Source organism: Phyllopteryx taeniolatus, chromosome 23 (genome assembly GCF_024500385.1).
Source record: "Phyllopteryx taeniolatus isolate TA_2022b chromosome 23, UOR_Ptae_1.2, whole genome shotgun sequence".
Taxonomy (NCBI): Eukaryota; Metazoa; Chordata; class Actinopteri; order Syngnathiformes; family Syngnathidae; genus Phyllopteryx; species Phyllopteryx taeniolatus.
Genome location: NC_084524.1, coordinates 4,647,136 through 4,660,068, shown reverse-complemented (window position 1 = coordinate 4,660,068; position 12,933 = coordinate 4,647,136). Strand labels below are relative to the sequence as shown.

General features: G+C 46.8%; 2 protein-coding genes across 5 annotated transcripts in view; both read right to left on the bottom strand.

Annotated features, from left to right (window-relative positions):
* Positions 1–531: 531 nt before the first annotated feature.
* larp7 (La ribonucleoprotein 7, transcriptional regulator) lies at positions 532–4,210 on the bottom strand. 2 transcript variants are annotated; one of them, XM_061764173.1, is made up of 12 exons: positions 3,775–4,208; positions 3,562–3,662; positions 3,409–3,492; positions 2,856–3,020; positions 2,671–2,773; positions 2,322–2,600; positions 2,099–2,234; positions 1,891–2,006; positions 1,700–1,803; positions 1,417–1,576; positions 882–973; positions 532–812 (listed from the first exon to the last, which is right to left on the bottom strand). In XM_061764173.1, the coding sequence occupies exons 1-12, from the start codon at positions 3,959–3,961 to the stop codon at positions 735–737; spliced, it is 1,605 nt and encodes a 534-aa protein (XP_061620157.1). In that variant the 5' UTR covers positions 3,962–4,208; the 3' UTR covers positions 532–734. The 2 variants fall into 2 exon arrangements, with proteins under 2 accessions (XP_061620157.1, XP_061620156.1); XM_061764172.1 differs by having other exon boundaries at positions 1,700–2,006; positions 3,775–4,210.
* Positions 4,211–4,763: 553 nt separating this feature from the next.
* Positions 4,764–12,933, bottom strand: part of adamtsl3 (ADAMTS-like 3) — a 48,560-nt gene continuing 40,390 nt past the window's right edge. For 2 of the 3 annotated variants that reach the window (XM_061764162.1, XM_061764163.1), the window contains 12 exons: positions 11,703–12,013; positions 11,487–11,619; positions 10,445–10,655; positions 10,174–10,353; positions 9,816–9,969; positions 8,859–9,741; positions 8,648–8,775; positions 7,890–7,983; positions 7,616–7,811; positions 6,247–6,356; positions 5,950–6,170; positions 4,764–5,876 (listed from right to left, as the gene is read on the bottom strand). In XM_061764162.1, the coding sequence (XP_061620146.1) occupies positions 5,767–5,876; positions 5,950–6,170; positions 6,247–6,356; positions 7,616–7,811; positions 7,890–7,983; positions 8,648–8,775; positions 8,859–9,741; positions 9,816–9,969; positions 10,174–10,353; positions 10,445–10,655; positions 11,487–11,619; positions 11,703–12,013 (2,731 nt within the window). In that variant the 3' untranslated portion in view covers positions 4,764–5,766. Of the gene's footprint in view, positions 5,877–5,949; positions 6,171–6,246; positions 6,357–7,615; positions 7,812–7,889; positions 7,984–8,647; positions 8,776–8,858; positions 9,742–9,815; positions 9,970–10,173; positions 10,354–10,444; positions 10,656–11,486; positions 11,620–11,702; positions 12,014–12,933 lie in introns of those variants that run through there. The other variant, XR_009786833.1, reaches the window with a different exon arrangement.

Sequence of the window (12,933 nt, the reverse complement as noted above, 5' to 3'; positions counted from 1 at the left end):
ACGAACGTTAAATGTTTTTGCTCAAGCAGTGTTCCCTGGCCCAAGACAAAGCCATATCTATTTTTAAAAACGTTATTAATGTAGTCATAAGGGTTTGTTGATTTGAGTAACACTGTATTATGGCTGAAAACATTGTCAAAATATGAAAAACAGAAGAGAGCACTTGCCTTCATGTCATTGAGCTCACTTTTTTTACTCATCTTCTATACGTTATTTGTAACAGGGCTGCATATGTTGAGATGATTTTAGAGCAAAACTACTATTATTTAAAATGTCTGTGAAAAAACAGTTTGAAGTAGTTTCTTTTTCATCCTGAAATTTCACCCCAAACCCCTACGAACTTTTTTTGTGAATCGTTTATTTAAACATATGACTTTAACAACTTTATTGATGGTCATGGGGCTACATTTTATATGAAAGGGACGCCAGGATGAACTGACATCCAAACTACAACTCTTGAAGGCTTTCCTTTCATGTGCATTATTTGGACTGATAAGTCCTTTATGTCGACACGAGATGTGAATCCTCAAGTTTGAAAAAGGTTTTCTTTAATTCAAACCCCAGTCCTGGGCAGTTTCTCAACAGTCCACCTGTCAAATGACATCAAAAACCACAACAAACTTTGTAAACATCTCGACGGGCGAGCTTCCCCCTATTTACATGACAAACGTCACTTGCTGCAGTCGACAAGCAGATATATTTTGAAGCACGTTTCTTGCCACACAAAGCGGCCGTCAGTCCTCTTGGAAACGAATGTGCTTGTTAGCCTCCTTGGCGCGAGCCGTGATGATCTTCTCCGCTTTGGATAGGAGCTGAAAGGAAGGATTGGAAGTATACAGTAGATGTCATTTGAAAGTCACGTGCGGGCGCTGCCATCTGACCTTCTCTGTGCCCCGCTTCTTCTCCCGGGGTCGGTTCAGCTTGACCTGACGATCCACGAGGATCTTCTGCCAGTACCTCTGTTCGTGGTCACCTTTTGACAACAACACGACGGACAAACATTTATTAACTCCAAACTCGAGCCATGTGCGTGTCCCGCCTGCATCGTACTTCCTTACGACACGAGTAGCAAGCCAGGAGAAGAAGAAATTTGTTCTCATCTCTCTCACTTCCTTGTCCTCCATCAATCGCACATCCATAAAATGGTAAAACTATTTCTATTCATGATGCCCCTTTTATGGCTCGTGCCGTTTGCAATTGGGAACTAGAGTGAGATGTCATCTTCTTGTGAGGATCTCTGTGTGTGTGTGCCTGGAATGCCTCTCCGCAGGAAAATTGCATTCAGGAGATTCTTTGTTTCCCATATCCTTACCTGCACTGATGGATTGGTTTTACCATGTTCACCAAATTAAAAGGTAGAGAATGTCAAAGAGCGATTTTTCTGTAGGCAACCTTAAGGACCCCCGTGCGCCCCACCTGAGAGGATCTCCAGCTGCCAGCTGTGCGTCCGCTGAAGCTCGGCCTTGGTGTCGCTGACGGCCTGCGCGTCCTCGGGGCGGTTGAAGCGCACGTAGCCCTCGGCGTCGCCTTCCAACAGGTCCACGTACGCCACGGGCGAGATCTTGCCCAGGGCATCCTGCGTCAGAAAGGAAGGTCAATGACTATCGCCACGTGAACACGTTTTGGAAATATTTGGTTTTGAACCGGGTCAATATGACCCACAACATAAAGAGGAGAGAGAAAAGTGCACTCGACGTACTTTGATCATTTTCCTTCCTGGAAGTGCCTTGTTGTCTGTAATCTTCACGATGACGCCGCTGGCGTACTGAGGACCCTGACTGTTCACTTTCTCGCTCGGCTCCACTGGAAGAAAACCAACATAAATAAGAAAGCGCTGCACATTTAGCGTGTGTGTGTGTGTGAGGGGTTCCGAAGCGGCACTGGACTCACTCCTGTCGTCGTGTCGCCGCTCGTCTCCGTCCAGCTGCGTCATGCACTTCTTCAGGGACGCCATGCTGCGCTTCTGCAGCCTCATGTACTCCTCCTTGAGCTCGAGCCAAGCTCTCCTACCAACATGAACACATTGACGGCTTTTAACTGGTAGACCTCGCGCGCACGTTTTGGCACTTCGAGTACAACTGCAGGTGTTCGTTCGTACTTGGATAAAACCCGCAGCGGGATGACCTCGTCCCCGATTTTCAGCTTCTCTTTATGCTTCTTCTTCCTCTTCCGCTTGGCTTTGACCAGCGAGTCTTCTTGGTTTTCTTTCCCGCGTTCACCTTCCACACGAGGATCTGCACAGCACATGCGACGTTGTCATTCCCACCCCCCCCTTTTTTTCCCTCTCTTCCTAAACGTTTGCCGAGTGGACAGACGCTCACTGCTCTTGGGCACGTCTTCATCTTTGTCCCCGAGCTTCCTGATCTTGGAGGGTACCCCCGTTTCCGATTCATCTGCCGCGTGCGAGCGGCGCCTCTTTTTCTCCGAGATTTTACCCGCCGTCTTGTGACTGGCGCCGTCGGAGCGCTGCTTCTTCTTCTTTTGCCGCCGCTGCTGATCCGACGGCTCGGCTTCCATCGGCGCCGCTTTGGCGTCCTCGGCCAGCGTCTTCTTTTTCTTCTTCTTGCGCTTTTTCTTCTCCTCCTCCCCACCGCCGCCCCCTGCGACATGAATGTGCGTGATGGCAAAAATCAAACGGAAAGAGCTGCGTTTTGTGCGGGCGAATCCCACCTGAAGGCGGATTGTCTGCATGCAGCCGGATCTGCTTCCCCTTCCTGGTCTTGGGGAAAATTCCCGGTTTCCTGGGAGCATCTTCAGGAGGGTTGTTGAGCATCTTGATGGCGAAAGAGCAAGCATATTTCCATTTTCTTCTCTTAAAGCACACCAGTCACTTATTATTAACAATAATTGATCACCTCAATGGCTTTATTTGCTTGTTCGGGGTTCTCGAACTCCACAAAGGCAAAGCCTTTGGAATCGCCGGTGGATTTGTACCTGGGGATGCTCGCGTAAACAACACTTCCGCATTTGGAGAAGACCTTCTCGATCCAGCTGTGGTTTACGTCCTTGGGCAGAAGCTCCTAAGAACAGTCAAGTTTCATTTTTTACGCAAAAAAGCAGAAATGTAATTTTTTTTTTTACCCTCCTGTTATGTTTGATACAGCAAATATATTCATGGGTCAAAGCCACCCATGAACATGTACAAATGTGACATTTCTGGCCCCCTTTTAGTCACTTATGCCACTGAGTGGTCAATATAATATTCCGCGTAAAAATCTATCATTAAAAGTAATCAGGGCTTCTGCATTTTCAAGTTGAAAACAACAGGGGGGGGGGGGGGGGGGGGGGGGGGGGGGGGGGAAGGACGAGGGCCGGACAGTGTGAACATGGGTCACTTCCACCCGCGACATAAACAGTTGGATTAATTCATGAGGAGAGAAAAAAAAAAAAAAAAAAAAAAAAGTTTACCACATAGACTGTGCGGCTGTCCACGTCAATTGGCACCTCTCCAATGGGGAGCTGCCGTCTCACTTTATCGCCCTCTAAATTAACCTGCAATTTTCACAAGTTTGCCATTCACTGGGTGAGATTTTCCAAATGCATTTAAGCCATGTCGGTTACCTCCACCACAGAAGAATTCTTCAGAGCCCTGGCGATCAGTTTCGTGTCGCTCGTCAGCTTCTTCATGCGGTTGAAACTCGCCAAGACACACAAGTCAACATCTGAGACGTCGCAAAAAAAATAAATAATAATAATAATTCAAGATAAAACAATTACAAATAAATACATAGTCATCATAATAATTCGATGAATTATCAGGTGGAGGAGACTCACAGCCATCGTCCGACTCATCGATGAGCTTTTTCAGAAAGCGGTCCTTGTGCAGGTTGACGTCCCCGAACCAGAACTCCACTTGTTTCTTCACTTCGCCCAGCAGCTGCTTCACCCGGGATCTTTTCTTCTTGTCCGTCTCTTTGCTCTGACCTCCGTCGTCCGCCGCCACCGTCTTCGAGTCGTTCATCCTTTTCTTTTCACCGCGCGGACTTCGGCGTTCAAAAAACAACAGGCAGCAACACTGTCCTGCCAGCTATGCATTCGCGAAAAAAGCCAATTACAGCGCTAGTGGGCACAAGTGGCGTAATTAAAGAAGCGATTAAGTTCAATTATAAACAGAGCAATGGCAAAACAAAAGTGGAAAGGATGCATGTAGCCTGCGGAAATCAAAGAACTCATGGAAACTGGCGTCGCGCGATAATACGTCACACGTATGCGCCAGCATCATTATTATTTTATTTTTTCACAAACCTTTATTTAATTGTATAGCAAACAACAATATTAGATTGGACATGTAAGACAAACACCCTGTCAAAAAAAAAAAAAAAAATGGAGAAAATATGAGATATCATCCTTGGGTTGCCTGAAAAGGTTTATAAAAACGAAGTTATTAGTATTGCTATCCATCTATCTGGACCGCTTATTCTCACTACGGCCATTGAAGAATTATCATAAAGGTCATGTACTGTATATAAATTGGTGTAGAAATAAATATTCATATTATAGTTCGGTACACAGTGCTGTATAGTTTACTAATAAATTGACAATTTAACTAGTCTATTTAATTTCCTTTCTGTTGATTTTAGTTTGGAAACAAACGCTCCCACTGAAATGATTAATAAGTCACCTGTTAGCTAAGCAAACTATCCGTAACTAACCGTAGTGAGGAAAAATTACAGAAGATGTGGATGAATTCTACATTCCTTTTTATAACATTTGCCTCATTTCTTTGTATTATTTCAATAAAACACCTGAAAAAGTCAGCGTGATAAAAGGAATGTGCTTCATTTTATTCCATGATATAACAAGCTCGACAGATCAAGTCACCAGCAGAGGGCGCCCTCGATATGTACATCAAATACAATCATCAATAGGCGAATTCAAATTTAAAACCCAACCTTGTGTTTATTTATTTACAAAACTATACACACAGAGACTCATGGAAATAAATAAGGCAAAAATACATATCTACACAATTGAAGCGTATACATGATATGATGACAGTTTCTTCTCATAAAATCAAACAATTGAGCGTCAACTAAAAGCCAAGTAATAGCCTGGTTCTTTAACGTGTTGCACTTGAATCAAAAAGTGCCCATCTGGTGAATAAATAATGAAAGAAAAATATATACTAAAAAGAAAAGTGAAAAATTACAGGAAAAAACACAATACTGATGCTGCAAGCTCGCGGTTTTCCAACATTGTGCTGGCTTTCCCGCTAATGTGTCACACATGAGCCGTAAGGAGGAATTATAGTTTAAGGAATTAAAAAGGCGACATGTGTGCACATGTCACAACTGTGCAAAAGCATTTTTTTAAAAAAGTGGTTAAAATACACATCTCGACAAATCTTTTGAAAATCACCAAGCAAAATATTTAAATGTAACAAAAAAAATCAACATGTTCAGACTTCAGTTGAGTTTGAGTGCAAAATGTTTTTTGTTTTTTTTTCCTATTTCCATCCATTCTGATTTCTTCAGTCACAAGTGCAACCCCAGCAGGAATAACGCCCCCCCCACCCCAGCCCCCCAACATTCAGTTCAAACTCCCATCTTATTCAATTCGTCAATTAAAATCTCAGATTGGAGGTTCTTTTCTTCGGCCGACGCGAAATGCTTTGGAAAACGTATTTCAAATCTTTTCCAGTGGTTATCACATCACATACAGTATGAAAAAGTCCATCGTGTGATACATCCCTCTGTTAAGTGGGAGCTTCTCAGGCTCAAGGAGGTCCCGAAGCCGACGGTCCTGCCGTCCGACGTTCCCGATCCATCAGGTGTCGAGGCAGGAGTGACAGCAGCGACTCTTAAACTGTGGCAACATGCACAGCTCCAACTGTCGCACCTTCTCACAGTACCTGGTGCTGTCACGACACTCCTCGGCTACGGTCATCAAAGCATCAATGACTGATCACACTTCTCGGAAAATTCGGGCGGTTAGGTTCGAACGGCTCACCTCTGCCGCAGGGCGCCGTGTTGCAGCGCTGCCAGCTGGGTGGACGAGGCCTCCGCACGCACCGGTGCTCCCGCGGCGCCTGTCTGCCGGGCCGCTGTGCGCAGACCACGCGGCGTGACTGGAAGCCATGTCGGCCGCAGGTGGCGGTGCACTGCGTCCACGGCCCGACTCTCCACTGTGGGGCGCAGGCATCCGCCGAGCAGTTCCTCACGGAGCTTGGTCTTGGAATGGGAACACATCGGAGTCAAGAAGCGATACCCGGCAGAGGGAACATTGCGGCAGATCGGCGATGTTTACCGTCGGAGTCCACTGCACATCACGGAAGGGACCTTGGTGCCATTTGTGTCTCGGCAGAAAACATGGCGGTGCTGTGCGGCCAAATTTGGACCCACACAGTGACCGTTACACTAAAACATCCAAACAGAACAACAGGTTGTCACAGGTTGTTAAAAATACGGTAAACAGACCAAGCACGGATCTGAAGAGGTTTATAATTGCTTATCAGTGATTCGCAATGTGAGATTGAAGTATTTTTGTCGGTGGTACTTGGTGTGAAAAGTTTGAGAACCACCGACTTAAATCAGTCCACTGCTGTGGACGTTTATATTTGTCATCCGGAATCCAACCGGATACTGCCAGCAACATGGGTAATTGTGGAAGAGGACCTCGCCAAGCTGGTCTGTGAAATTCCAATTTGTAAACCACTGTCATGACTAAGAGATGCCTGTAGATGGCGGCATTGCGTCACTTTGAATGCGAGGTCAGCACAGCTTTTGAGTTGAAGATCAAGATCAGGGTTGAATCTCAGCTTGTCGTGTCAATTATGAGGGAGAGAAATGCCAACACGTTTGAAGCCGGAAAGGTTTAGGCACCTCGCACTTAAACCGAGTGTGTATACGTGAGGTATAAATAGAGTATGTGTCACGGTAGAGAGGAGAAAGTGTGTGTCGCCATTGTGAGAAAAGATGACACCGCTTATGGAGTGAATGGCGGACTCCGTGTAAGAAATGCCACTGACGTTCAACTTGAGCAATGTGATGAGTCAGCGTTGCTCACAGCGCATTTAGTTATGTCGTATTTAGTATCATTTAGTAGCTACATAAATGATTATTTGCCATCCGTAGCCCTTTCACAGTCTTTGTTGTTTCATCATTTTGAGATATCACGAAACTTTGTTTGACATGTTTCTTTTCACAAAAAAGCAAATTTTATCCATTTTTTAGTCGGGAACCAGTGTTTCTGGTGAAACCAACCCCTGTTCTTCTGTTGATTACTAAAGAACGGAAAATGCTAGAAACATACTTTTTCCTGGTCAAAGAAGAGAGTCTCCACTTTCTTTTGGTAGGTTAAATGTTTCTATTGCCACACAGCACAATATTCTGTGCGTCTTGGAAAATCAGTCCAAATGCTCTCAAACAGCTCTGCTTTGAACATGGCTGCCCGTCAATGAGTTAATATTTGTAACCATAACAGACAGTTCGGTGTACATTAGTAAAATGTAATGGAAAAAAATATTAGAATTGAGGTTGTAAATGCAGGTCAGTACTTGCCCTGACCATTCGCCACTAGGATCAAAATGATGCATTTCAAGCAAAGTGTAAGGGACCACACCTCCTAAATTTTTCCATGACTCGGTATGATGATTGGATAACACGAGTGGGCTTACCAGTCCCCAGGTGCTCGTGGCCCAACTGGCGCAGGGAAGAATGTTACATATCCTGGCATCAGAGGGTCTCCGCCCCGCAGCGGCGCAGCGGTGGCGCTCCACCTCGCTTGATCCGGCCTCCATGCAGCGCACTCGTCTGGTCTGGGAGCCGCCGCCGCAGCTGGCCGAGCACGGTGCCCACGGGTCCGCGCGCCAACTACTTGGAGAGGGTTTCATGAGTCCTCCAATCGATGCGAGCGTTCCGAGACCAAAACGGCGCATTGCTGCCGCCAACCTGTGCACAGTTGACTGGATGCTGCCGTTGCTCCGATCAGGGCAATCGGGGCCACTGGCTCCAACAGCTTGGACGCAGTTCCTTCCGCTGCTTCCTGAAAATACAGTGGACGAGACTTAATCAAAACAAAAAAAGAATAACTTGTCCCATGACAGCCTCCTTATCCTTTGTAACTCTGAATGCAGCAGCTTATCTTCTTTGAAACCTCCCCCCTGAGCCATCAAATTGTTGTCGTATGGGTGAGAAAAGCGCCAGAACGTGAGGAAAGCAGCGGCGCCATCGCTTTGATTGCAATCCAGAGGGGGCGTGAGTGGTCACGGCTTGAGGAGAGGTGGGATAGTGCAGCTCTGAAGGGACTTCTGCTTATGGCACGCAGCGCACATTCCCCACTGTTGACTAAGCCAGACCAGCCACTGCTCCACGACCCAGTATAAAAACATATTAGCAGTGACTCTGCTCCACTGTGTGTGTGTGTGTGTGTGTGCGCGTGTGACTTCCCAGAATTTCCAAGCTTGAACCGGAAAAGTAGACACATCTCTACCACCTAAAAACAACAGTACATCATTGTCCCTTTACGGAGGGTTGTCCCTGGTGTCGGACCAGCACTAATAACAAAGTCGAACATTTCTGTGCCTTTGAAACGTAGCAACAGCTACCTTGGAATCTCATAAGCAGACCTATTAGCTGCGATAGTTGAACAAAGCTCTGGGCGGATCTTTTACTTGCTATCTTAACTTATTAGGGTTATGGTTTTTCACCTGTAATCTGCAGCCAAGATGAGCGCGACGAGGACCCAAGTTGATTCCTGGCAGTGCAGGTGTACAGACCCTCATCCGCCTGGTTCGGAGACCGAATCTTCAGCGAGCCACCTGGCAATACGTCTATTCTGCCAGCGCAAACACGTGTGAAGTCCACTCACTTGAATCTTTAGCTCACCTGCAATTTTGTTCATGAGTCGTCTGGTCATACCTGCTATCGTAGCGCAACCGTTTTCCATTTTTGGTCCAGGTGACGGATGGTTCTGGGTAACCGAGAGACTCACACTTGATTTCCAAACTGGCATAGGGCTTCCGCAGCAAAACCAGCGCACCTATATTAAAGGTGACATCGGAGGACAACACCGTTGCAGTTTTCCCGGGGCTCTGGATGATCACTGGGCTTCTGGACGTAGTTGAGTAGCTTTTCGTGTTTGGTTTACGAAAAAGAGGCCCTTGTGTGGAGGCTACATCTATTTCTGGATTTTGAAGAGTTGACTCATTGGTTTCATAGTGGGATACGGACAGCTCGCTGAGTAACTGAGTAATCACTTGCTCGCCTTGTCCTCTCAGGCTGTCGATCTCATCCAGCCTCTGGCTATCAAGAATGACAATATTCGGGATATCGAAAATGTCCCGCCTGTCTTCCGAGGCAGTCTTGTTTTTTTCTGCCTTGAGTTGTAGCAAGCGTTGGACAATGTGGTCATGCCTGGTCGGGAAGACGGAGAGCTCCTGTACCCTTGCTGCCTCTGGTCTGTGCAACTTCTGCTTGGCACCAGTGATCTGTAGGACTAAATGCTCCTCGGCTTGGCCTGCGACGCAGGTGTACCTCCCGGCATCAGACGCGCCAACCTGTTGGATCGTCACAAATCCCAGTGGTGGCATGGACAGGTGTGGGAGACTCACCAGAGGCTTCCCATCTTTCAACCATCGGATATTTGCCTTTCGGATGTGGCGGGTTGGACAGTGAAGGATCACAGTTGTCCAAGGGAGCAGATAGGCAGTGCCACCTACCACCAAATGGACCTTTTTGCTCTTCCTCCACTGAATATACACATTCCTCTGAGCCAGGATGGTAGGGCTGGACTTTAGTGAATCTGTGACGAAAGACGGACTCCTTTGGTTATTCTCTTTCCAATCTTCCACTTAAAGTGTAAAGAGGGTCTCTTACTCTTGCAGAGCCTCAAAGAACACTGTCGGATCCTGGTGGGTCGTGCCAGAGAGGAGCAATTGCTTGGATCTAAGGTCTGATATCGTCCATCCTCCCCTTGTTTCCTGCAGAGTGCCTCAAGCCTCTGCATACCATTCCCACAGGTCACTGAACACTGCACATGGACACCACACACAAAAATGCAACCTTTAGAGGGACAATGGCTTGTAACTCATTGGTACTGCATACTATAATGTAGCTGGAAGATACAATTTTATGGAGGTTCAACAATCCAAAGCATGTTACAACAAGCTATCAGTACTGCTTGGTATCCCTATGAAATACAATACGTAAATGTGATCGACTGGACCAAGCCTACCTGGGACCAGCTTGCGACCCACTGTGGTGGGCACCGCCGCTCTCTGCTACACAACCGCTGGTTCACTGGCATCTTGGAGGGACAAAATGTTTCCGGCAGCTCCAGGATGCTGCTGTCAGCCAAGCGCTGTTTACACAAGACCCGCCTCCTTTCAACTCCGTCGCCACAACGACTGGAGCACTGCACCGACAACAATGAAGAAACAAGTGTGAAAAGTGTGATGTCATCTTCTTGTGAGGGATCACTTGGAGTTATGGATTTATATTTTTACCTTCCCCCATTCCAGTGTCTCCCACACAGGAGGGCAGTCGAAGCGATTGCAGGCCTGGATGGGGTTTGGTTTCGGGTCGTGACAGTTTTCATTTGGCAATATCTCCGTGCTGTTGTTGTTCCGAGACGTCCGCCGAGTGCATGTCACGGTGCGGGACATCAGGCCGACACCGCACGAAGCAGAGCAATGGCTCCACTCTCCCACTTGCCACCTGTGAATAATATTTATTATTTATCACAACACCAAGCCATGCGAGGGCATTCATCTTGCTCCAATGTCCCACTCTGATTAATATGTGCTTTTTACAATCCGGAAACTATGATTGCTCTTGGATGAGCGTTAGCACTTCTGATTTTTCTTACCCTCACACTGTGATTCTGATGAACTAATCCGAGTCCCGCTTCATGAATTGAGACGACTTTAAACATTGTCATTTCCAACTGATTCATGTTTAGTGCAAGGCCCTGAGGAGAATCGGGAATGGAGCACGTTTCAGGCATTCTGCATTCATGCTATGGCTGTGTCTTCTCATGGGGAAGACTATCCAAAGAGTGTAGCTTAATACGGGAGCGTGAGGAGGCCTCGGGGAGAAAGCGGAAGGCCAAAGGAAACACATCCAATACGGTGTTTGTTGTGCCTGAAAACAAGTCTTAAGGCCTGCAAAAACAGGCTTCCAGCCTCCGTGTTTGCTGACGATAGGGAGCAGTAGAGCTTGACACCATGAAAGGCGTTAAGGCCAAATGTGCGCCATCAGTGGTTCGCAGTCATTCAAATTGAGTTGTTATTTCCTATTCTCTGTGACACGGCTAGCAATCCATCTCTGTCTGATTTATTGAAATAATGTCATGGGTATACGATGTGATTATATTCATTTAATAGCATGATGTGTTTTGATGTGAGTCAAACAGTTGCAGCTGTGAGACTAACGAAGGCACAGGGGCTCTTGGAAATTGACGTCGACATCCCAGCTGTCATTGCACATTCTACTAAAACCAAAAACATCCATGCTAAATTTTTCAAACCATTGATTTGAGGCTTTTACCTCGGGGGGCAAGGCTGCGTTTTGCAGTCCTGCAGAAGTGGTGGGGGCCTCCGGGTGCTCACGCACAAACTCTGGTTTGCTGCCACCTCCCTGGTCTGCTTGTTCAGGCAGATTACAACAGCCTCCTGCACACCTGAGATTCAAACACAAGTGACAAAAAGGATTCCGGTTCACGAGCACTACATATGAGCAATGGACACTGGAAAAGTTTCCTACCTCCCCCGCAACTCTTGGAACACTCGGTGAACCCTTCATACTCCCACTCATGCAGCTCCTCTCTCTGGAGGCTCTCCTCCTCCTCCTCTTCGTCCTCCTCCTCCATGTCTCGGTCATTGTCGCCTACTGGCTTCTGGCAGGGAGTACGGTAGCAGACTTGGCTCGCCGCAGGTTTGATGCCCTTGCACTCATTGTCTGGGAGGTCGGCGACAGTCTGTGCGAAGGAGAGCAACACCCGGCACTTGACTGTGCGCCGCTCAGTCCCGGCACCACACGTTCTACTGCAGGGCTGCCAAGGACCGGGGATGAAGCTGGGAATGAGAGACGAGAATCATACAAGAGCCCATATAGCCATATTCTCCATCACATGAGATAATATATAGAACAGCTATCTCCAACTCGTCACTGTGAACTAAGGGTAGCTCGCCAGACCATTTGAAGTAGCTCAGAGTCGAAATTAAAATAGTACACATTTGATTCGTCACTCGGTAAAACCGTTCTAAATTCCCATCCAATCAAAATCACTGGTGTCGTGCCCCTTGCCGGGATTAAAGGATTATGTGTCATTTAGCTGTGCCACCATTTTTCTTCCTGGTTCAAAAAGAGCATATCAGGAAGAGGAAACGCTTGTAGCTCATTGGTGTCTGTCAAGGTTGGGAAACTCCTGATGAAATCCCTCTCACTTTCTTTCAGACCCACACTTCCTGTCAATCCAACTTCTTGAGGAATGCGCATAAAAAGTGTCAGCTTGAATAAACAGATCAAGGAAAGGATTTGGGGGGTTAAATTATACTCTTTTCAAGGTCGTCCGTGAAGACTCACCGATGTTTAATGGTAAAATGAGCTGTTGTTCATGAACAGAATCCCCACTGAAGGATGAATATGTTTGCCTTGGTTGAATCATCTCACCAAAAGAACTTCAGCTGCAGCCACAAGGACGCGAGGCTTTTAGCATAAACAAATAAAAGCCGTCCACACAAAGATGTTTGTGAGTTTTCGTGATGTCTTCCATGAGCAGATGTTTGTAATATCCGCCAAAGCTCCTTCCTAATCTCATCGATTACATTTCCGTTTAGTGGAAATATTTAATTGAGTGGTGTTTTTTTTGTAAATCCAATACAGGACTAGTCGTTGTAATTTTGTCCCATGTGGTTGGCAGATGGCACGGTGGACGACTGGTTAGCATGTCTGCCTCACAGTTCTGAGAACCGGGTTTCAATCCCCGGCGCCG

Bases quoted from the DNA above. Each gene is read 5' to 3' on its own strand.
- larp7 (XM_061764172.1), bottom strand. From the start codon at position 3,961: ATGAACGACTCGAAGACGGTGGCGGCGGACGACGGAGGTCAGAGCAAA. The intron at 3,663-3,774 runs GTGAGTCTCCTC...GCGACGTCTCAG, and splicing joins CGATGAGTCGGACGATGGCT to ATGTTGACTTGTGTGTCTTG. The intron at 3,493-3,561 runs GTAACCGACATG...TGAAAATTGCAG, and splicing joins AGAATTCTTCTGTGGTGGAG to GTTAATTTAGAGGGCGATAA.